Raw genomic sequence first — 25,599 nt, forward strand, 5'->3', positions numbered from 1 at the left:
CCCTCCAGTAATAAGTCCAGGCCATCCGGGCTACAATCCTGATGTTTCAGCCTCAGTCATGGATTTTTATGAGAGTAAGTCTGAGGCTTCTTGGCCTTTTACCCTGCTGTGGCCTTCTTGTCATCTACACCAGGAGACCTAAGCGGGCATTCCATTGGAATGGAATCCCACGTTCCAGAGAACCCAGCACCAAGGAAGCCTGTAAAATGTCATTCAGATTTTGGAGGAGACTGCAGATAGTCTGCAGTTGTGGCTGCTCAACCGTAGTTAGACCAGTTGTAGACCCCTCTCCCTTCCCCACCTGTTACCAACAGTAGTGGCAGAAATGTCACTGCTGGGTTGGGAAGGCCATCTGGGGGACCTGGAGATCAAAGGACTCTGGTTTCCAGTGGATACTCAACTCCATATTAATCTGTTAGAATTGCAGGCCATTCATCTGGCAAAGGGAGGCTGGTACACTTTCTCATATACCACCACCACCGCCATGTGGTACTGCAACAAGCAGAGTGGTGGTCCTGTGTCAAGAGGGCCCACACCTCCGAAGTTGGCTGAAGCAAAGGGACATTTCCCTGGCCGTGAACCACCTGGCAGGGTCCTTGAATGCCAGGGCAGACAAACTCAGCTGCCAGCATATGGTGGATCACGAATGGCATCTGCATCCTGAGGTGGCGCAGGGCATTGTTCAGTGGGGCGAACCCTGCTAGATCTTTTCACCACTATCATACGTTCAGTGTCAATGATTTTCTGATTTAGGGTTTCCGTAAAGCACCTCTTTTAAAGATGCGTACTGGAATGAACGTGGGACTCCTGTATTCCTTCCCACACCTGCCCCTCCTGTCCCCAGTTCTGAAAAAATTCCAAAATGACAGGGCCCAAGTCATCTTAGTGGCTCTGGACTGGACCAGGAGAGTGTGGTACCCAAAGCTTCTGGGCATGAACATCTGTCCTATGATCACTTCGGGAAGATGTACTGTTGCTGCAGCAGGACAGGGTACTTTACCCAAACCGGTGCAACCTACACATCCCAGCATGACAATTGAGTGGCAACAGCTGACTGCATTTGAGCTGCCACCCAAAGTTATTGATGTCATCCTTGCTACCAGTTGCCCTACAACAGCGACCATTCACGCTGGGCATTGGGATCAATTGAGGCCCGGTGTGGGGTCCCAAAGAATAACCCTTTATAAACCAAAGTGTTGGATGGCTTATTGTTTGTTTGTTCTTTAGCCCAAATAGGTCTTTCACTGGGCACTAGTAACGCTTATTTGTCTGCCATTTTGGCTTTTTTGCTTTTATAGGGACAACCATCCTTGTTTAAATAACCTGTGTTTATTAAAGGTTTGATACACATTTCCTCCCAAACCATAGGCCACAGGGAGACCTTAACTTGGGCTTGACATTTCTCGTGTGTGCCCTTCAAGCTAAGGTGCAGCTGTGTGTTGCATCTTCTGACTCTAAAGACTTCCTGGACTGTTAGTGCAGCCACCATACACCATCTTTTTTTCTGGAAAAACTGGTTCTTGCCAAAACTTATGATTCCTTTCCACATTGGGCAAACAGTCTTCCAGAGTTCTTTGCACCCCTCTTCTCCCCCTTTCCCCTTCTCATCCCTCGAATGAGATGGGAAGAATCCATCGATTAAAAGATCTTTGTTTTCACATCATTCCTACCTAGGGCCATCAGGTGAACAATCAGATTTTTGTGGGGTTCTCTGGTGCGAAAAAAGGAAAGGCTTTGCAGGAAAGGATTCTGGGGAGATCGATAAACCTCTGCATTACAGTCGGCTATGCACTGGCCAAGAAGCAACCTGTGGAAGGTATAAGATCCCATTCCACCAGGGCTAACAATGCTACAACTGCATTGGCACATGGAGTGCCTGTTCTTGACATCTGCCAAGCTGTGATGTGCGTGTCTGTGCACACATTCACAAAGCACCACTGCCTTGAGAGCCAGATGGGAAGGACATTTCACTGATTCGATTTTGCAGGTCTTTTTAATGGGAGTCCACTCACAGAATCTTTAATTCTGGGAGGTACTGGTTTGGTATCTATTCTGAAACTGAGGAATCTGAGTTATCCATGAGAACAAGTTACTTACCACCTGTAACACTCTTACAGGTGGATACTCTATCTAATTGTAGATGTTTCACTGCCCTCCTGTCTCCCTGGTCTGTGGAGTGGCCTCTTTTTACCATCTAAGAAAGTTTCAAGTTAGAGATCTGCACACAGACAATTATTCTGTGCACCCGTCTTATGGCGCGTAAAGTGTGAAGCAAGAAACTGATGGCGCGCAGGGGAGGAATCTTACATACGGCTCCCCTCTGTCAGCTCCCCAACGGTACAGTGCCAAGCCAAGAATATTCCACACGTGAGAAATCAGGGGTTGCAGAATCCACCAGAAAGAGAATTACTGAAGGTAAGTAACTTGTTCTTTTAGAGCCTAATCTTGGGAAGACCCAGTTTGGGCTTGTTTTTGTTGTACATGACTGCGTTTATTTCTGGTGTGAAAATAGGAGGAAGAGAAACTACTTCAACTTTTAAAAATATGAGCTGTGTGATAATTTAAACAAAATAAGTAAAAAAAACTAAAGCTTGAGGTTTTCACTTGCATTAGATTTATGTAGGAGGTGGTAAATGGTAATACCGGGAGAGGGACCAGGTATCCCAACTGTTTTGCATGCAGTGCTACATTTTGAGTAAGAATGTTGGAAGACCTGCCAGGGACATTGGAGGTGAAGCAATCTAAATGATTTAACTATATCATTTAACTATTGAGATGGACTTGATTATCTTCTTTAGATCATCTTCTCGTGGGAGTCATACATTAATCAGAGCTTCGTGTAGCTGAGGATACTGTGGGTTGGTTTTTCTTGGCTTATTAAAGCTATACACTGCCTTTGTTTGTGGTATTGCTTTACCACATTGAGGACTATCAAACAAAGTGTGTTGAAGAGTTTGCCTGGGTGGTTGTAGATTGGCTATGAAGAGTTTGCCTGGGTGCTTTTTGATGGGCTTTGAAGAGTTTGACTTGGTGGTTTTAGATTGGCTGTGTTTTAAATACAATTTGGTTGTTTCTGCCAATGATGAGGCACATGTTTTGATGCACTCTCCTGATGACTAAGACATTGGAGTTGATTAATGATGAACCCTGAGTTGGTCAGTAGTGCGTGAGAGATGACTTTGATTAGCACATGTCAAAATAGATGACACTGATGTGATTTCAACTAGTCTAGGACTGACTGACTGATAGCACCATGGTCTAATTTCAAATGTACTCTTTGCTACAAATAAAGTAGTTTTGTTCTTTCAACAATTCTGTATGGGAGATACACTTGACTCACCTGTACATGCAGGTGACGGTAAGTTTTCTAGCAAGAACAAATTTAGTCGACAGTGCAGCAGAGCGAAGTTAGTATACTCTTAAAGTAAGCGTATAATGCTATGTCTTAGTGAAGAATACTTCTAGTAATTGTACAGTGGTTTGTCTTATAAATACCATCTTACAGCAAAGAACACTTCTAATAATTGTACAATGGTTTGTCTTATAAATACCATCTTACAGCAAAGAATACTTCTAATAATTGTACAATAGTATGTCTTATAAACATTATCTTCTGGTGAAGAATACTTCTAATAAAAAGGAATACTTCTAATAGTTGCAGAATGGTATGCCTTGTAAACATCCTTTTCCTGTGCGGGGTACTTCTAATAATTGTAGAATGGTATGTCTTCTAAATATCACCTTCTGACAAAAGGTACTTCTGATAATTGTAGAATGGTATGTCTTGTAAACCCCAGCTTCTGACAAAGGGTACTTCTAATAATTGTAGTATTGTATGTCTTATAAACGTCATCTTCTAATAATTGTTGAATGGTATGTCTTGCGAAAGGTACTTCTAATAGAGGTATAAGGGTATGTCTTGTAAACATCTTCCAAAGTAATCTCTGAAAAGTGTTTTTTTTTTTTTTTTTTTTTTTTGCTTTACACTGTTGAAAGATATACCAGCCTTCCTTGGGAAGTTCCTAGTGTTCTTTGGGTGTATGACTTTACAACTGCAACATTAATGTAAAATAAGTAGCCTGTGTCAAGTGTGGTAATGCTTATTTTCCCACATGCTTTTTATAAATTATTTTACTTTAAATAGGTTGCATACAGTTAGCTAATGTTGTTGTTAGTTGTGCTTCCCAAATGGTTTCAGTTAACAAATAGTTTGACCTGAACAAGTACTTTATCTTTGATCCATGGTTAGCCTTTCCTCTGTTTTGTAAGGTTATTTTTTTCTTTTATTCTGTGGTTATGTGTTGAACTACAACACTTTTGCCAAGTGTTTTTTTTCCTCATCAGATGTCTTCACGGTTTCAGTGTACATGTAATTACTTGTTAGTTTCTCTCTTGTCATTGACTTTAATCTTGTGCTTTAGATTGATGGTGTTTCATTTTAATATGGTATTTATTAGCAACCTAGTAAGTTATTTAACTTTTATCCTCTTGTTTCATTTTATCAAGAGTTTTCTGCTTGTTCGTGTGGGTAATTTTTATTCTGAGGTTCAAGTGATTTTTAAGTTTACTTTCATTGTATGTTTTGTCTTGGGATTCCTTCATATTGCTGGTGAATTATCTTGCCGTTTAATCCAGTAGTGAGCCTTACTTTTATTTAGGATCATAGGTGTGTGGAATTTAATAAAATATCTTCCTGTCCATAGGACACATTACTTCTTAAATCTACTTGTCCAGGAAAAAATTAATCTACTTCTCCCTTTGTTGCCATGTAGTGCGGCAACAAATTATGGCAGCAATCTCATTATGTAAGAGCTCTGATAATAGCCTCTCTGATTATGCCAGGGCTACTACTATAGTAGGGCTTGAATACTTGCAATTTCAATCCCCACTATAACAATTTCCTTATTTTGCCACCTTTCTGCAGATCTACACACTGGGGCTAGAGGAAGCAGTAAGCAACAGTTTCAGGGCTGCAATGCCTTTGAATCTGCAAACCTATTAAGTTGCATGTTTTAAGGATTTTCACCAGCTCTTCTCTAATCTTAACCATAATGAGAGAGAATGAAAATGTACTCCTGACAAAGGCAGAAGTAGAAGTTCTTCCAGGGTTGGGAATAAAGAGATTGGTGGGAAATATGCATATTAGCTTGTGCTAAAATACAGTTCACAAATATTTTATAGGCGTACGTTTTCTTGGCCTACTCCTGTAAGTTCTTATGAATTCATGAAAGCCAAATTCAAAGACATACCCCATGGATGCACTTTAGTGACTTTCTTTAGGAATGGAGTCCCTAAGTAGGTCCGCCGTTAACAAAGACATTTTAGCCCAGATTTAAGTAAAGAGGAGCTTCACGTTGTGAAGCTCCCCTTTTCTGGCGTTTCCCCTGACGCCGCCAAGTGTGCGTCGTATTTAAGATACAGCGCCCCATGGCTGTATTAGGTACAACAGTATCAACATTTTTACATTATTGTGGCGCTTTGCTCCACTAGCGTCAAAAATTCTGACGCTAGTAGAGCAAAGTGCAAGGAGGCCCATTAATTCCAATGAGTGCGTCGTTTTAATGCCTGCTTTCAGTAGATTTTGTAGATTTGTAGATTTCATTGCTCCATTTTTGCAGGCCTCCTTGTGCCAGAACGCCCCCTTTGCATTCATTATACATGGTGCATGCATAATGTGGCGCAAAGGGTTGCAAAGTGGTGCAATGCATGCATTGCGCCACTTTATAGATATGGTGCAGCGTTTTTGGCAATCTAATGCACATTAGCACATTTGGGTCTTTATTTTTATTAATCTTCAATTTCTCTATCATCTGGCTTTACTGTGAGTAATTGCATTCTGCTCCACAACATGGAGCATATTGGCACATAAAGTAGTTTTGTTGAGTGCCAGAAACCACTGTGACAATTAGTGGCATAGCGAAACTGGAGGCCCCTCCCCTGCAAAGAACAGGGAGGGCCCCTCCGTCCAGACTCACTCAGTGCAGGTGCTGTGCTGAGGGGACCCCATGGAGAGGGGCTGTGGGACCTTTGTTATGGCTCTGCTGGTAGTGTGTGCTTTTTGGGACCAAAAATGTTTTTTTTTTCTTTTTGCCAGTGCTTGTTACAATTGTAAGGGCCAAGCAGCTCCCACAACAAATGAAGTGTTACAAAAGCCATGTCACAACAAGACACGCACTGACAAAACAAAAAGATTCAAAAAATGTCAGTCGGTTGGCTTTGCCAATGCTTATTTATTTTTATGCTTCCCCTAATCTTGCTGAAAATGGTTACACTGATATTTTTTGGAGATACTAGCACGCATGAACACATTTTACTAAATGACGCTTCAAAGAAATAGCACTTAAAAGTTCATAGTAGCGAAACGTTTTTTTGTCCTACTTGCATTTTTTTCTGAACATTGTATTTTGAAAGCAAAGAATCATTAGTCTTGCTTACAAGCTGTTGCAAACATTTGCATCTAATCAGTGGACATTCTGAGAGCTTTACACTTAGCCTCATATTGTTAAATTTTTCAAACAAGTGTGTACAATTTTTTTTTTTTTTTATACTGGGACCACTGTCAGTAGTGCAGTGTGACCTTAAAATGTTTATTTACAGCGGTAATCCTATAAATGAAGGCTTTTAATTAATGAACCATAAATACAAGCTCGAAAGGCATTAACATATTGACATACATATTACCTCAACTACAGACAGTTCCCTTCTCTGTAAACTGGTAGCCAAAGCATTTGTGCCTGCAGGGGGTTGAGCCTACTTGTCCCAAGGACAAAATAAACATGAAAACTTGTTGCCCCTGACCGAAAACTTTATGTCCCGGACGTCGGGTGATGGGAATGCCACATCCCTGGGATCAGAACCTTCTGTTCTGTGGTGATATGATTTGTTGTTGTGTTGTTGTGGTAGCTTATTTCATAGTAGTATATTACAGTTCACTGGTAACTTGTGACATTTTTTTTCATTCAAATTATTTCTGAAGTTGTACTCATAGCTGGAGGCCTGCTTTTTCTTAGAAGTGTAGTTGTTGGAAGTGTAGTTATAACTGGAAGTATTATTGTATTGCAATTGTTTTTTTAAATCACCTCATCTACTATTGTGGAGTGATGGAGTGTCAAAGCATTTTATTTGGCGATTAACACGCTAAGCAATGGGTAGCTGAAGGTGTAGTTACAAATGAGTCTACTGCTAGCGTTTTAATTTTCTGCTCTATAACATTTATTATAGAAGTATGTTCACATTGGTCCTGTGTTGCACATTTATACGGTGCTTCTTTCAGAAATGTTTTCTTTCATGAACCAGTTTACGCTCAGCAGCTGGTTTGTTCCTAAGCGATTAACTTGCAACGAGCTGTTGCGTTTCCCTGATAGTACATGGTGGAAAGAAAGCGGGCGTGAGCAGCTGGGGCTCAACAGTGGAGTTCCAGGTAGTTGAATTGAGGGAATGTGTAGAAGACATGGACATGGACATGGTCTGAAGAGAACCAGTAGTTTGATTGGTAGGTTAGATGAGCTGGTACATGTCAGTTTAACAGCATGGAAGATGGTACAGAGTAGATTACCCAGGCGGAGGAGAGTACAAGACACATAGTATAAATGACGCAGTTGGAGTGAGAGTAAACCATCAATAATATGTCTGGTGGTTCCACATAGGTTTGCCTTTATGGTTCCAGAAAGTCTTCAGTTTTGCATAAACCTTTACTAAGACTCTGGCAATCCTATAATGCAGTGTATTTGAATGTTGATTGTGGGTCTCCGATTCTGAGATAAGTGTATTGTTCGATGGCATCTGTCGCTGTAGATACGCATGTTCTGCAATAGCTCGCCATCTGGTGTTGGGCCGGAGTGTTACAAGTTGTTTTTCTTCGAAGAAGTCTTTCGAGTCACGGGACCGAGTGACTCCTCCTTTTGTCTCCATTGCGCATGGGCGTCGACTCCATCTTCGATTGTTTTTTTTCCGCCATCGGGTTCGGACGTGTTCCTGTCGCTCCGAGTTTCGGAACGGAAAAAATAGTTAATTTCGGAAGATTTTCGTCGGTATTGTTGCGTTCGGGATCGGCGTACTTAGATTCCACACCGCATCGAAGATCGAAGAGCTCCGGTGCCCTTCGGGGTAGTTTTTCGATCCTCCGTCGGGGGCCTGGTCGGCCCGACCGCGTGCTGAAGAACGCCGATGGAACGGACCCCGTTCCGTTTCTGCCCCAAATGCCACAATAAATACCCCTACACAGACCAACACTTGGTCTGCAACCTGTGCCTGTCACCTGAGCACAGCGAAGACACCTGCGAGGCCTGTCGTGCGTTCCGGTCCCGAAAAACACTCCGAGACCGTCGAGCCAGAAGACTTCAAATGGCGTCCGCACCGACAGCCCAACGGGAGTTCGAGGAACAAGAAGAAGAAGGTACCTTCTCGATCCAAGACTCAGACTCCGAAGGATTCGACGATACACAAACCGTGAGTAAGACGTCGAAAACCACACAAAGAAACATTTACAAGGCCCAGGGGACGCCACTGCCACCAGGCCATGGCTCGACCCATAAATTCGGTGACCGACCGTCGGCACCGAAAAAGGCCCAAACAGTGCCGAGATCGTCCGACTCCGGTCGAGACACCGGCACGCAGCCTTCTCGGGACCGAGAAGGTGCTGGAGACAAGCCTCGACACCGAGATGCCGGTGTGGACACGTCTCGACGCCGAGACAGCGGCACCGAAACAGATCGACGCCGAGAGGTTTCGGCCCCGAAAAGGAAAAAAGTCACCTCGGAGCCGAAAAAACACGCAGACAAAGTTTCGATGCCGAAACAAACTGCAAGCGACCCAGCTTCAGGCTCTTATACAGAAGAGCACTCGCTAACCTCCCAAATGCAAAAGCATAGGTTTGAGGAAGAGCTACAAGCAACTGATGTGGACCATACGCAAAAGCGTATCTTCATTCAGCAGGGAACAGGAAAAATAAGCACCCTTCCCCCCCCATTAGGAGAAAGAGAAGGTTGGAGTTCCAGACGGAACAAGCACCACAACCAAAAGTGGTGAAAAGAGTTACACCACCACCCTCTCCTCCGCCCGTGATTAACGTTTCACCAGCACAAACGCCATCACACTCCCCAGCTCACACCACCATGAGCCAGGGTGACCAAGATCAGGACGCATGGGACCTATACGACGCCCCAGTGTCCGATAACAGCCCAGAGGCATACCCTACAAAACCATCTCCACCAGAAGACAGCACCGCGTACTCTCAGGTGGTGGCTAGAGCAGCACAATTTCACAACGTAAGCCTCCACTCAGAACAGGTCGAGGATGATTTCTTGTTCAACACTCTCTCCTCCACCCACAGCTCCTACCAAAGCCTGCCTATGCTCCCTGGTATGCTCCGGCACGCAAAAGACATATTTAAGGACCCGGTCAAAAGTAGGGCAATCACACCAAGGGTGGAAAAGAAGTATAAGCCGCTTCCTACGGACCCGGTTTTCATCACAACACAGCTGCCACCAGACTCTGTTGTTGTAGGAGCAGCTAGGAAAAGGGCCAACTCTCACACATCTGGAGATGCACCACCCCCAGATAAAGAAAGCCGCAAGTTCGATGCAGCTGGTAAGAGAGTCGCAGCACAAGCTGCAAACCAGTGGCGCATCGCGAACTCCCAGGCACTACTTGCGCGCTATGACAGAGCCCACTGGGACGAGATGCAACATCTCATTGAACATCTGCCCAAAGACTTCCAAAATAGGGCAAAACAAGTGGTTGAGGAGGGACAGACCATCTCCAACAACCAGATACGTTCCTCCATGGACGCTGCAGATACAGCTGCACGGACAATTAATACATCTGTAACTATCAGAAGGCATGCATGGCTCCGAACGTCTGGTTTTAAACCAGAGATTCAACAAGCAGTTCTCAATATGCCTTTTAATGAAAAAAAACTGTTCGGTCCAGAAGTGGACACAGCGATTGAGAAACTCAAAAAAGATACAGACACTGCCAAAGCCATGGGCGCACTCTACTCCCCGCAGAGCAGAGGGAATTACAGCACATTCCGTAAAACGCCCTTTCGAGGGGGGTTTCGGGGTCAAAGCACACAAGCCAGCACCTCACAAGCAACACCGTCCACTTACCAGGGACAGTATAGAGGAGGTTTTCGGGGACAATATAGAGGAGGGCAATTCCCTAGAAATAGAGGGAGATTTCAAAGCCCCAAAACCCCTACTACTAAACAATGACTCACATGTCACTCACCCCCTCCACACAACACCAGTGGGGGGAAGAATAGGTCATTATTACAAAGCATGGGAGGAAATCACTACAGACACTTGGGTTCTAGCAATTATCCAACATGGTTATTGCATAGAATTTCTACAATTCCCTCCAAACATACCACCAAAAGCACAAAATTTAACAACACACCATTCCAATCTCCTGGAGATAGAAGTGCAGGCACTATTGCAAAAGAATGCAATCGAATTAGTGCCAAACACACAAATAAACACAGGAGTTTACTCACTGTACTTTCTGATACCAAAGAAGGACAAAACGCTGAGACCAATCCTAGACCTCAGAGTAGTGAACACTTTCATCAAATCAGACCACTTCCACATGGTCACACTACAAGAAGTATTGCCATTGCTAAAACTGCACGACTACATGGCAACTTTAGACCTCAAGGATGCTTATTTCCATATACCAATACACCCATCGCACAGGAAATACCTAAGGTTTGTATTCAAAGGAATACATTACCAATTCAAGGTACTGCCTTTCGGATTAACAACCGCACCAAGAGTCTTTACCAAATGTCTAGCAGTGGTCGCAGCACACATAAGAAGGCAGCAAATACATGTGTTCCCATATCTAGACGACTGGCTAATCAAGGCCCATTCGTTAATAGAGTGCTCAAATCACACAAATCATATCATACAAACCCTCTTCAAACTAGGGTTCACCGTCAATTTCACAAAATCCAAAATTCTGCCACGCAAGGTACAACAATACCTGGGAGCCATAATAGACACATCAAAAGGAGTAGCCACTCCAAGTCCACAAAGAATTCAAAATTTCAACACCATCATACAACGCATGTATCCAACACAAAAGATACAGGCAAAGATGGTATTACAACTCCTAGGCATGATGTCATCATGCATAGCCATTGTCCCAAACGCAAGACTGCACATGAGGCCCTTACAACAATGCCTAGCATCACAGTGGTCTCAAGCACAGGGTCACCTTCTAGATCTGGTGTTAATAGACCGCCAAACTTACCTCTCGCTTCTGTGGTGGAACACCATAAATTTAAACAAGGGGCGGCCTTTCCAAGACCCAGTGCCACAATACGTAATAACAACAGATGCTTCCATGACAGGGTGGGGAGCACACCTCAATCAACACAGCATACAAGGACAATGGAACGTACATCAAACAAAACTGCATATCAATCACCTAGAACTTCTAGCAGTTTTTCAAGCACTAAAAGCTTTCCAACCAATAATAGTTCACAAATACATTCTCGTCAAAACAGACAACATGACAACAATGTATTATCTAAACAAGCAGGGAGGGACGCACTCCACGCAGTTAAGCCTGCTAGCGCAAAAAATTTGGCATTGGGCAATTCACAACCAAATTCGCCTAATTGCACAGTTTATACCAGGGATACAAAATCAACTCGCAGACAATCTCTCTCGAGATCACCAACAGGTCCACGAATGGGAAATTCACCCCCAAATACTGAACACTTATTTCAAACTCTGGGGAACACCTCAGATAGACTTGTTTGCGACAAGGGAGAACGCAAAATGCCAAAACTTCGCATCCAGATACCCACACAAACAATCCCAAGGCAATGCCCTATGGATGAACTGGTCAGGGATATTTGCTTACGCTTTTCCTCCTCTCCCTCTCCTTCCTTACCTGGTAAACAAACTCAGTCAAAGCAAACTCAAACTCATATTGATAGCACCAACTTGGGCAAGGCAACCCTGGTACACAACGCTGCTAGACCTATCAGTGGTACCCTGCATCAAATTGCCCAACAGGCCAGATCTGTTGACACAGCACAACCAAAAGATCAGACACCCAGATCCAGCATCGCTGAATCTAGCAATCTGGCTCCTGAAATCCTAGAATTCGGGCACTTACAACTTACCCAAGAATGTATGGAAGTCATAAAACAAGCAAGAAGGCCATCCACCAGGCACTGCTATGCAAGTAAATGGAAGAGGTTTGTTTGCTACTGCCATATTAATCAAATACAACCATTACACACAACTCCAGAACATGTAGTGGGTTACTTGCTTCACTTACAAAAATCTAACCTAGCTTTCTCTTCCATTAAGATTCACCTTGCAGCAATATCTGCATACCTGCAGACTACCTATTCAACTTCCCTATATAAAATACCAGTCATTAAAGCATTCATGGAGGGCCTTAGGAGAATTATACCACCAAGAACACTACCTGTTCCTTCATGGAACCTAAATGTTGTCCTAACTAGACTTATGGGTCCACCTTTTGAACCCATGCACTCCTGCGACATACAGTTCCTAACCTGGAAGGTGGCATTTCTCATCGCCATTACTTCCCTGAGAAGAGTAAGCGAGATTCAGGCGTTTACTATACAGGAACCTTTTATACAACTACACAAAAATAAAGTCGTCCTAAGGACCAATCCTAAATTTTTGCCAAAGGTTATTTCACCGTTCCATCTAAATCAAACAGTGGAACTTCCAGTGTTCTTTCCACAGCCAGATACCGTAGCTGAAAGGGCACTACATACATTAGATGTCAAAAGAGCATTAATGTATTACATTGACAGAACAAAGAACATCAGAAAGACTAAACAACTCTTTATTGCATTTCAAAAACCTCATGCAGGAAACCCAATTTCAAAACAAGGTATAGCCAGATGGATAGTTAAATGCATCCAAATCTGCTACCTTAAAGCTAAACGACAGCTGCCCATTACACCAAGAGCACACTCAACCAGAAAGAAAGGTGCTACCATGGCCTTTCTAGGAAACATCCCAATGCAAGAAATATGTAAGGCAGCCACATGGTCTACGCCTCACACATTCACCAAGCACTACTGTGTAGACGTGTTATCCGCACAACAAGCCACAGTAGGTCAAGCTGTATTAAGGACATTATTTCAGACTACTTCCACTCCTACAGGCTGATCCACCGCTTTTGGGGAAATAACTGCTTACTAGTCTATTGCAGAACATGCGTATCTACAGCGACAGATGCCATCGAACTGAAAATGTCACTTACCCAGTGTACATCTGTTCGTGGCATCAGTCGCAGTAGATTCGCATGTGCCCACCCGCCTCCCCGGGAGCCTGTAGCAGTTTGGAAGTTACCTTCAATTATTTATATATGTATCATCTCAACCTTAAATAGGTGCATACTTAGTCACTCCATTGCATGGGCACTATTACTACAATTCAACTCCTACCTCACCCTCTGCGGGGAAAAACAATCGAAGATGGAGTCGACGCCCATGAGCAATGGAGACAAAAGGAGGAGTCACTCGGTCCCGTGACTCGAAAGACTTCTTCGAAGAAAAACAACTTGTAACACTCCGGCCCAACACCAGATGGCGAGCTATTGCAGAACATGCGAATCTACTGCGACTGATGCCACGAACAGATGTACACTGGGTAAGTGACATTTTCATTCTCTTTCATGTGATGTTTTTGGGAATTTACTGTCTTTTTGTAGACGTCTCTGCGCTTTTTGAATTGTTATCGACACACTTTTATTTTGTTTGCATTCTTGTGTATCAGTTTATTTTATGTATTGGCTGCAAAGAATATTCAGGTCCCTGGATTATATTGTTAAATTACAGTTTTATCTATAAGGGTCAATTAATTGGAACCAGAAAAGTCTGCAAAAGTCTGCTGTTTGGTGTGCAGAATTTCAAAAGAATTTATTTACATATTTTGTTAAAAGTTTTGCTGGCAACGGAAGCTAAATTCTGCGTATCATGATTTGATTCCAGCTGAAACCCCATATTGTGCATCATTGGAGTTGAATGACTATAATGGACAATATGTCCAGGGGCGTGAAGGAGCCCTGTGGTCGAAGTTGACAGGTCCTTTGAACTCCCCCAGGGTTACCTTGGGCAGCTCACAATGTGTGTAGAAAGTGCCTGGACAGGCTGCGAGGACATTTGGGCAGCTGGATGCCCATCTGTACCAGCACACGCACAGTTTACCACCTTAAGGAATTGAAATAAATGTTTGACATCTATAACTGGCCCAGACGCTAGGTAGTGATGTAACCTCACAAGGTGTAAATGTAAACACAAAGTTCCTCTGTAGAGCTGCTCTGGCTGGCGTGAGGCCACTTGCCAAGTCTCGCGACTCAAATAAGTGCATGCTACACGCATCCTGTCCATGCCATCGCTTACCTCCATTCATATCCCCATGTCTGTCTTCTATACCCTTCTCTCCGCTCAGAGCTGCTCTCTCAAGCAGTCACTTAACACTCTTGTTTTCATTGCAGATGCTAAAGAAAGAGGAGGCTCTTCCGTGGCCTGGGACCCTAGCTATTGTTCATTCCTATATTGCGTACAAAGCAGGTAGGAGCACCGGCTGAGTGCGACATGCTTAATGTCCACTGATCTGCAGTATTGGTCCTTGTGATGGTGCCCAGGACAGCTGCTCACTCAGATGTGCATCTTGTGTGTTTTTCTGTACAGTGCTGACACTCTCAAGCTTTGCTATTGGCCTCCTTTGCTACTCAGTATGACTCCTGTGTAATTCTGCCAGTGCATCTCTTTCGTAACCTGTACTCTCTCCTCAAACTTGCACAGCTAGCGTCAGTTCTGGTTTTCAAAACATATACTGGGATAGCTTCCCAGGGGTCAAGTGTTTATATTGTTTGGATTCTGAATGTCCAGATACAGGGGGTGGGGACCTATGCTTCAGATAGTGTAGCTGTAATTGAGTGTTCTACAACATTTGCCTCAATCTGTGGGCATTCTTGAAGGATATGACTTCGTACAATGACTGCACACTGTGTCTTGAAAAGTCTCTTTTTAAATTCCCTCTTGCTGACTTCACTGGCTACACAGTCCATTCATGACTCATTGGATGGACGGTGGTAGGGGCAAGCGATCGTTTGTCTTAAATGAAACATTTTTAAATATCCTCTTCAAAAAGTCTGCGTATTGTTGCCTTTTACAGCTAAAGAGGAGGAAAAACAGAAGCTGTTAAAATGGAGCACGGATCTAAAGCAGGAGCGAGAACAGTTAGAGCAAAAAGTGAAGCAGCTCAGCAACTCCATAACGGTGAGTAGATTGTCCCAGGGTACTGCTGCCTGGAGTCCTTGCCAGTCTGTCCTTTCTGCCAGTCATGGTTCTCTATGTGAGTAGCATGTCCCAATGTACTGCTGCCTGGAGGCCCTGCCAGCCTGTCACTTCTGCCAGTCTTGGGCGTCACGGTGAGTAGCTTGTCCCAGGGTACAGCTTCTTGGAGGCCCTGTCAGTCTGTCCCTTCTGCCAGTATTGGCTCTCACGGTGAGTAGCATGTCCCAGGGTACTGCTACCTGTAGTCCTTGCCACTCTGCCCCTCCTGCCAGTCTTGGGTCTCACAGCGAGTAGCATGCCCCAGGATACTGGTACCTGTAGCCCTTGCCAGCCTGTCCCTTCTGCCAGTCTTGGGTCTCTAGGTGAGTAGGATATCCCTGGATACTGCTGCCTGTAGTCCTTGCTACTCTGCCCCTTCTGCCAGTCTTGGGTCTCACGGTGAGTAGCATGTCCCAGGATACTACTGCCTGTAACCCTTGCCAGCCTGTCCCTTCTGCCAGTCTTGGGTCTCTAGGTGAGTAGGATATCCCAGGATACTGCTGCCTGTAGTCCTTGCCACTCTGCCCCTTCTTCCAGTCTTGGGTCTCACGGTGAGTAGCATGTCCCAGGATACTGCTGTCTGTAGCCCTTGCCAGCCTGTCCCTTTTGCCAGTCTTGGGTCTCTATTCCCATCACCTGCACATATTGGCACTCTGATATTGTATAATTTTATTTGTTAAAAACACTAATGTAAATGATTGCTTTTAATGTCATCAGAATGTTTTTTTTACTTTGGAAAAAAACATAAGATAGTCACAAAACTTTCTGCATGTTTGTCGTTCTGCTTTACAATGCCTATTATTTGCTAAATGTTAAAATTACAGAATAACTTGTATGCCCTTCCTGGCCTCTTCATAGTGCCCTATCAAGACATCCAGTTTTCACCAGCAAAACCTAAAGCCGATCGATAAGTGAGGCTCACACTGTCATTGCACCACGCTCCATACGTAGCCCCAACTGTGACCACCATTCCATACCTGCAGCACCCTTTACAAATACAGTTAATTGGCTCACAAAACCAGTGCACCTGGTTTGCGACAGCCCTGCAATCCCAGCATTTGTCTTCCCCCACCCATCTGCTTCTACAAATAAGTCACTCTGCTGTTCAGTACTGGGGATCCCAGCACAGATCTGCTATTGTACCTCAAACCTTGCGCAACTCCCTGTTAGTCTGCTACAACTCTGCTAAAGCACCCCGTGCTCGCTTGAGATTCTTTTAGGCTCATCCACAGATCGATCCAGTGTCCTCAAATGCTGAGCTTTCCAATCTACTATCTGACTCTTGCCAGACTGCTTGATTGAGATACAACTATCTAACTGCTTGCTTCTGGTTCTCCCCAGAAATGTATGGAAATGAAGAACAACATCCTGTCGCGACAGAAAGACATGCACAACTCACTGGACAAAGTGAAACGACTCATCCACCTCATTCAGGGCATTGATCTATCCAAGTCTGTCGTGCCGGAGGTCCCGTGCCCGAGCGCCCCCACCAACCACAGTCAGGACTGCAACCAACCAAGCGAAGGCCCTTCCATTCCCAACAAACCCTCCTCGCCCCAGAGCTGTACGGTAAACGGTAGCCAGGAAGAGCAGACTAAATAACACCACCGGCAGTGGACAAGAGGATCAAAGGAAATCCGTGATGGGCCCTCGTTGAGCAGCGGAGTAGCCACTCCTGGGCTGGTTATACCGCTAAAAGGTGTGTGTCCAGGGGCGGGGCAGGAGGAGGCCCCGCCGCACCTGCCCTGCGGCTCCTGAGTTTTGCCAATCGACCCTCCTTAGTTCTGTATGTCGAACATGTTACAGGAATGAACAGTGCCAGGCAGCACCATGCCAAGTGAAATAATATATATATATAATGTACTTTCTCTGTATATTACACCAGTGTGTGCCTGCAGCAGCCTCCGCCGCCACCAGTGGGGGAGGGCAGCAGTCCTGTCTTTACCTTTGCAGACTTTTATTTGGAGGACGGGGTGGGAAGAGAACGTAACAAAGTCCAAAGACTGGGTGGGCTTTACATTTCTCCAAACTTCTCAAGACGTTAAACCAAAAAAAAAAAAACAACAAAAAAAAACAAACAAAAAGCAAACTAGTGGGATGTGAGTGCCCTTGACGCAAGTTTCCACAAGGGGTGTCAAGATTGGATGAGTTTATCCGATAAGCAGTATTTAATATTCATTGTTATTTTTAATACTTTTTTATTTCTTGTGTCGGTGAGATGAATGAGAAAATCTGATTGTGACAGAAGTAAACTCACCTGCTTTTTAGGGTGGGCAAATATCAGTTACTCGGTGCCCTGCCACTGAAGAAAGTAGAAGACGCATGACACAGTGGTATTACATATCTCCGAGTATCAGACCTTGGTCCAGGGGCACTAGAGAGGTGGTAGAGAAATGACTCTTGTTTTGTGTGGGGGCAACCAGGCAGCTAAACCCAGGCTTCCTCCAGGTGTCTTTTGTAAAGGAAATATGTCTTTGATGTTTACTTGAAAACCAGGATCCCTTCCTGTTGCTCAGTTTTTCCTGTGTTTCTTTTGCTTCCCACCTCCAATACTCTCATTGCTTTTATTTTTTATTTTTTTTGTTTTTGTGCCAAAAGTGAATATCTGGGAACATTACATTTTATGACTGTCTGCATTTCAGTGTTCCCGCCTCAATGTATGTTCACAAAGCTGACATCCTAGTAGTAACCCTCATGTCCCCACCAGTTGTCTCCCTCCCTTGTTACTGGAGCACTATGTCGACATAGAGTTAGCATTGAGAAGACTTTAAGGCTTAACATCTAGTGTTGAGGCTGGGCCCTGACTGAAGCTACTTCCAACCACTACATAGAATAAGTAGATACTTCAGAACTCATGTCTGTTTGTTCTAGAGAAAACCTGGGCAATAAAAAGAGACACATTGGGCAGGCTCATGAATGCAACACTACCAGTGCTTATTAGCGATTCAGAATCTGTTCCCTTGAATAGTAACTGTTTCCTTGAACAGCAACTTTCCAAAGTTGAGGTTCAAGTGATACAGAAGAAAGGAATTATAGTTTCCAGTTAGCTGCCGCCACTGTTGTCCACAGCACATCTAAGTAGTCAACTTTGAAGTCCTTGTAGGAAATCTTGGTGTCAAACTTGAAAGGACTCCAAGGATCTCTGCCGAGTGAGCATAGTGCAGAATTCACAGTAAAGGTGTGGGGTAGAAGATCACCCCATGAAAGAGCTCAGGAAGATCAGTGGTGTCTCTGTCCCTTACCAGGACCAAGGGTTCTGCTTTTGTGGTGTGTTCTCCCATGATGATTTAACAGATTCTGAACTTCATGTCTGTGGTTTGATTAATTTCCAAACTGACAGCGCCCAATACGTGTAGCCACGATACTTTGGGCCCTTGAGCTGGTATCTGTGTTATCTGAGCGTAAACAAGTGTTCCCCAAGGCTGACTTCTAAGCGCAGCACGCAGTCCATGCACTGCAGTAAGTTCTCCTCATTTTGTAAATGAGGAATTTTGACAGATTCCTTTGTGGTTAGTCCTGGAAGACAGAGGTCTTCTCCTCTCTAAATATTGTCCCTTCTTCATGAGGCATTCGCAGTAAGACTTTCTGCCTCCGGAGCATAGTGAGCTGCACTTATTTGTCATGAAAGCATGTTTTTCTGGAAGTTTGGTGGCTCAGAAAGGCTAGAAAGGGTGAGGTGGTCACTTGTGATCTGGCAGCCTGTTCCCATGTTCGAGCAACACAGCATCCAGCCTTTATGGTTTTACTGAGGCTCTTACCCAAACTTCCATTATCTCCTTGTTTCTCTTTCTAGAGTATTGATATTACCGGTGAGTAATCTCGGCATTACTATCTCTTATCTGTTTCTTGCACCAGTCCTACCGAGAGTGAGGATTGAGACAAGATTGTCAGAGTTCTGAAATTCTCACAGAGTAATTTGTACAGTTTTTTGAGACACTACATAACACGCCATATTCTAATGCCTTGTATCAACATATGAGATCCCTTGGTAGAAAATTCAGAAATGGGTCATTGCTCTGCAAGATTAAAGATCAGATTAATGGACTCAGTGTACAGGTAAAATACTCTACTTTGCTTATAAAGGACTTTTTAAGCCAGTTTGAAATCTCATGCATATGTTCTTGCTTTACTTATGACCTGTGAACCTAAACAGCCTTACTACCCACTTGCTCTGCCATTAGCCAGGTTGACCGCTGCAGTCATACTGCTGTAGATGTTGTTAGTGATGAAGGAGCGCCAACCTTCTGGGTCCCAGAGAAAGTGGAGAAGGTGTTGACAGCACCACCCACTCCTCACCCCAAACCTGAATATCTGCAGTGCTCATCTTCCTCGTAAACTTCTCGCAGAGGTGGAGTGCTTCAGTCCCATTCATCCTTGGACATTTGCTTGTTTGAACTGATGGAACATGGATCCTGATTCAGACTTACCTCCAAGGGCATTTCCTTTCACTGCATCGCGTCTTTTGTAGTTTTAAAGGAGATGGACAGAATGCTGGAAGAAAAAAGCAATTTTAACAGGTATGCTGGGAATTGAACCTCAGTGGAACTTATTCAGGGTGTTCACACAGCTCAATTAAATCACTCTTAATGCCTGTTAGTGGTGGCAGACCCCAATGTTAGTGAGAAGGGAGTGTTAAACCCGCCATGCACAATTCATGTTTCCGTACCTCAGTTTGATGATTTCAGCAGTGATGTCTGATATTCCAGGTGTTGAGTAGAGACTTTTTAGCTCTTAGGGTGTTTAGCAGTTGTCTAGAAGTGGTGTCTGTTTATTCAGAAATTGTCAAAGCCTGAATGGCAGGCTTGACTCTGCATACTTAAGTCATCAGACTTTGAAACCCTTGGAGACTCCACCACTCAAAGGAGCTCCCTGCCAGCCGAGCTTCCTGGTTCTTCTCCTTGAGGCTTAATAATATGTGATGACAATAGGATTCACAGTGTAGGACCTGAACATTGACACCTTCAACCTGTAACTTAACAACCCAATGTCTTGGCTGAACAAGGATCATAGTATCTGCCATTTGTCGGAACATCTGTTTGGGGGTGGGGGATCCATATGAGTGCAAGCTGAAGTAAGCTGTTTGTTCTGTTGAGCACACCAATCAACCCGCGGTATTGAATTCTACAAAGAGGTCTCCTGTCCCTAGGTGATGTCTCCAGTTCGACTGCATGCATTATACACATACTCTTTTTTTCCAAGTCCTTTTCAACAGAGTTCTTCAGAAGCCCTTGGGCAACTTGCGTTCTCATTACACAGCTGTAGTCAACACTAGTGGCATCCCTTGGGCACCTACTAATGCTTGCAGAGGTACATTGCAGAAAACGTCTGCTGCCCAGAGCCTGCATGTAACATGGCATTTGTAGAACAGACAGCTTGAGGAAGACCTTGTGGTCTGCTAGAAAGCCTTGTACTAACAATCAGTACCCAGCTCTGTGGAACGATGCAATTCCTAGGAGGACCTAGGTTTTGCCCCTTTGCCCCAGTTTACCAGATTGTTTCAATTTTTTCTGTCCCAAATGGATTTTACTAGTGCCTGTTGCATTTCTCCTTCAGTTGGTTTTATCAGAAATCATTGATGTGCCTTTTGAACCAATGCAGGAACATGGTTTTAACAGTTCAATTTTATTTTGTAGCTGACTGTGATTTTAGGAAGACCAACCACACACTTGCAGGCTCTCTTAGCACAAAAGTCTTATTTCGCATCGTAGACAGAAAGAGGCAGCTCTCCTGCTTATTCATTAATGTGGACTCTTGGTAAAGTCCAAAGTCGCAGCTCCTGATCCTGCTATAATTCCATGCTTCCAGGATGGGTTGAGTCAGAACCTATTTTGATTGACTATTAATAACATACGTAAAGTAAAAACACAGAAAAGACTTAAGGAAAAAAACACCACTTAACATTTTTTACACTTAACCCGTTAAAAATGTATGTCCCCTCTTTATTGAACTAAAAAGCTTGCTGTCTCAGGACATTTTCCTGTCCCCAAGCTGCATAATATGGGTGTGGGGAATGCTATAGGTGTAGGCTAACTGAAAACAAGATCTAAAGAATCCAAGTACACTTGCTGTTAAATAACCTCTTGTATAGCCCTTTGCTTTATGCTTTGCAAAGGCACCCCTTGTAAATACCAGTGCACACATGCATTTAGAGGAAGCCCCAACGTTAAACGTTTTAGGTAGTGATTTGTCTGCAAGCATCTGCGAAGCTCCCTAATGGGCTCCCGTTCAATTTCTGGGAAGATGTCTGCCTTGCAGTACAGTGATGAGTGCGGTCTGGGCTCATGAAGTCTCTCTTCCCTCAGGAAATTCATACTGATGGTTTTTAATGCAAACATATATTGCTCGTTTATGCGAATGATGAGGTTTCTTGGATATATAATCTCCTAGATATTGACTTGTCGTCCTGCTGACTGCGCCTTAAAGGGAGTCCATGATCTCCATTTGTTGGACTGCGACGCCTGTGACTGGCAGACAAGGGCTGGAATGAGCATACTGTGAACTACGCTAAGGCTTCTTCGGTGGCACGGGTCAGTGAAAAGGGCACTAGAATGCAGACACTTGTTAAACTCCAATGCTCCTTTATTCCACTGGCATCCATGAACATTGAAAGGGTGATAGTCTGACTGTTACAAATCAGTAACATCTCAGTGGGCCAAGCACCAGCAAGACCACAGTGACCCAAGTGTGAGCTGCGTAGACGGTCGGGGGATCCGCCTACCTTTATCCACCCCTATATTTTGGTAGCAGAGGAATACGGGGTGGGTAAAGGAAAGGGACCTTCCTGCTTTTTCTATTTTTTTTTAACTTTGTTTATTTTTGCGGCGGACAGCCCAGTGGAAAAAGTAGAAGAGACCTTGCATGGTAGAGACTAGGAGTAACCGTGACGATTCCGTGAGTTTTTTCGTGCGTCTCTCGTGTCATCATTTCGGGCACTTTTTTTATGCAAGGGCGGAAGAAAATAACAAACTTTGTATTTGGGAGGGGCGAAAAAATGAACACTTTTTTTTACAAATTTGAGAGGGTTGGGAGGAAAACAGTAAAAGATATTAAGGTCTTCCTAGTGTTACTTAAAACAAGATCAAGAAATGGAACATTGTGAAAAAAATACAAAAGTGCTATTTGTTTCTGAAGAGCCGTGATTTTTTATTAAAAAGACTCTGGAAAAAGTGCTTCAGTTTCTCTAGAATGTCAAATTTAATGAAGAAAGGAGGGTGTAGGGGTGCTTGTCTATGTATGTCTGTGTAGATTTATAAATATGAGAACTGGTATGCATGGCGCATATAGTTTGAGTTTATTGAAGGTTGCTTAAAACCATTCAACCTGAAGCATCAGATTGGTTGTGACGAGTTATGAGCCTCCTTTACACAGAGTCTAGATCATATGTTCATTACTGTACACTTTAAAAAGTTCTTGAAAAATGTGTAATGCAGTGATGCCCCTAAATTGAACAGAAGCTTAAATGTGTTAGTACATGTTCGTTCGCGCGCTGAAAGTGCAACTATATGGGAAAGCTCTGAGGTGTTAGTTGAACAAAATGTGAAGTAGAAACAAAAAAGAATGACTGCTCTTTGTACTACAAAACCCCAATGACGTTGTCGTATCTAGAGATGTATTGTGGATCAGTGCTATTGTGACTTGTTAGGACTGCTTGCACGCCTTGACCCTCGAATGCTGGTCTCAAAATGTCTTCCCCAATCCAGAGTTGAGAGCAAATGCCTACTTACACAGCCATGCCAGAACTTACAGTGACATGAATCTCGGCTGCAAGTCCTTCTGGAGGATCTCATTTAGGAGAATGAGACTTGGGACTGACATCAGCCACGTATTCTGCATGCCATCTAGGTTTCTAATTGAACGTGCAGGGCTCTCGAACACCAAACAATATTCTGGCTAGGGCCTCAGATCTAGGGAGAACCTGTCCTAATTACTCTCTGACATCAAGTTTGAACATCCAACAGAAGATAGAGAGCAACAATACTGCCGTTGAAAAATAAGGTTAAGAAATTAAGACTCTGCTCCCTCCTTCTGCTTGTGCTTGCCACCCGACTATGTACCAGTTTGTAGCAGCGACAGCACAGCTTCGCGAGGCAGGAGGTGATGTTGCTAACTTTCCTGAACAGAACCTTACATGTTCAAATCCATGTTTGACTTTTGTGAAATACTAGCTACAGAGAAGGCATTGGTTAGAACTAAAATACCCATGTTTTAAAGTTCATGCACGGTGCTTGTTAAGGGACATATCATGAGTTAGGTTTGTAAAGCGGACACAATGTATTTGAAAGGGAGTGGCTGCTCCTTTATCTTAGTACAGGTACAGCTCTACACAATCCTCCCCTCCTTTGTCACTGCTGCTAACCTAAATCCAGCATCACCCTACTTTCTAGGATTCCAAGACATCAAAAGAGTTGACAGTAACAGCCAAGAGGAACCCATCACATCCCTACTTACCACTCAACATTCCCAAAAAGATGACATCAGAGATAAGGGGCGATAATACAGGGAACTGTGTTCCTAAGTTAATCTTTTCTGGATTCACATGCGGTGCATTATTCCACCATCTAGTAGTTTGGTCTGAAATTGTCCCTTTGTTTTCTGGGTGTCGTTGTCAACCACCATTCAGTGGTATGTCTGACTTCTTGTGACATCAGACGTGCATCACCGAAGACCCTGTGTGTGGTCACCATCTTCGGATGCTTTTTTCCGCTGTTAAATCTTGAATCAGGACAGAGGAGCTCTGACAATCAAAGAGGGAAAAATAGAGGAAAAAATGCAGAAAGTGACCCAAGCAACGCTGGACCATTAGGGGATACTGAGAACCTGGGATGAAATTTCCATCAAAAAGCACAACTGAGAGGGATACCTCGTGGTCGGAAAACACGCAGACATTTGGCCCATGGGAGGCGATGGAGAATCCCCCAACCCTTAAGTTCTGCCTCAAATGCCACCACAGATTTAACCCAAAAAATCCCAAGAAGTCCTGCAACTTGTACCTTCTAAAGGAACACAGCGCTGAGGTCCTTGAGGCTTGCGCAGAGTTCCAACCAAAGACACTAAAAATTAGAAAGATGCAGCAGAGGTCGGCTTATTACGCCATGGTGGAGACTGAGAAAAAAAGGCCTCAGCCTGGCCAGTGATGAGGACGAAAACACTGTAGAAACAGAGCTGGCTCAAGGAGAGGGATTAGAGTTCAAAGAAATGGTGATAGATTTTGAGAAACTGTAGGCTGTCGCGAGAAGCCGACCCTAAACAGCACCAGGCAGCCAGGGGCTCGCTTGAAGTAAAACCTCCTTAACATACAGCATTCGGTGAGCTAAGGGTGTCAGAGGCACAAAGAGCCAGATTGGTCCAAACCCAGGAACAACGGCGGAGGCAAACCCTCTGGACTCTCATGATCGCTGGGAGGTGATCAGGATAGGGCAAACGTGAAGGAGTCTAAGAACAAGGAGCCACCGACTCCAAAAAGGAGAAGCGCTGCGAAGCCGAGCAGTGAGCAATCTAAGTCAAATGCAAAAAATGATGGCACAAAGCCGAAATGGTGGCACTCCTTCAGAAAAAGGACTTTGTTGAGTCTCTAAAGGAGTTTCGGATCCCAACAAGGTCATCTGAGCTGGAAGCACTAGAAGAGCAGGCAGACATCGTCCCTTCCTCAATGCCACAGCCGCATGAAAAACATGAGGAGTTGTTAGACTACGATGGTGATAATACATCCATAAAGGACCAGGAGCCACAGATGGCCAACTGGCAAGACCTAGGCACCGGTTTTCCAGATAAAGGCCTGGCACGTACCCTTCAGAGCCCCCAGATAATATGTCAGTTTACAACTCACTCATGAAGAGAGCAGTGGACAGCTACAGGGTGCATCTTGCAGCAGAGGAGGCTGAATCATGTTTTTTCCTCAAAACACTCATGCCATTGCAGAAGTGAAACCTGTACTTGCCAATTCCCCCAAACGTTCTCTACCAAAAGAGGGAGGCTTTTCAAGAACCAGCCTACTCAAAGGTGATTATTCCTCGAGTCAAGAAAAAGTATAAATACTCCTCGCAAGACGCAGTCTTCAGGTGTAATGCAGCAGTGTATTCAAATAGTTACCACAGCCTAAGAGAGAGGTAGTGGCCCCACATCAGTAGGACCACCCCTCAGAAGAAAATCAAGTGGGTCCAGATGGTTGTCAGGAAAATGGAGAGGGTGGCAGCCACCCAGTGGAGAATCACCAACTCTTGCAGTACCCTCCTAACAAACTTCCTGTTGCACATCTGATG

The 25,599-nt window shown here is 44.1% G+C and overlaps 1 protein-coding gene across 5 annotated transcripts in view; it reads left to right on the forward strand.

Moving 5' to 3' along the window:
- Positions 1 to 22,509, forward strand: part of PHF21A (PHD finger protein 21A) — a 399,375-nt gene extending 376,866 nt beyond the window's left edge. For all 5 annotated transcript variants that reach the window (XM_069221736.1, XM_069221738.1, XM_069221733.1 and 2 more), the window contains 3 exons: positions 14,497 to 14,572; positions 15,180 to 15,283; positions 16,682 to 22,509. In XM_069221736.1, coding sequence (XP_069077837.1) covers positions 14,497 to 14,572; positions 15,180 to 15,283; positions 16,682 to 16,942 — 441 coding nt within the window. In that variant the 3' untranslated portion in view covers positions 16,943 to 22,509. The remainder of the gene's footprint in view (positions 1 to 14,496; positions 14,573 to 15,179; positions 15,284 to 16,681) is intronic.
- The last annotated feature ends 3,090 nt before the right edge of the window (positions 22,510 to 25,599 follow it).

This window comes from Pleurodeles waltl, chromosome 3_1 (genome assembly GCF_031143425.1).
Source record: "Pleurodeles waltl isolate 20211129_DDA chromosome 3_1, aPleWal1.hap1.20221129, whole genome shotgun sequence".
NCBI lineage: Eukaryota > Metazoa > Chordata > Amphibia > Caudata > Salamandridae > Pleurodeles > Pleurodeles waltl.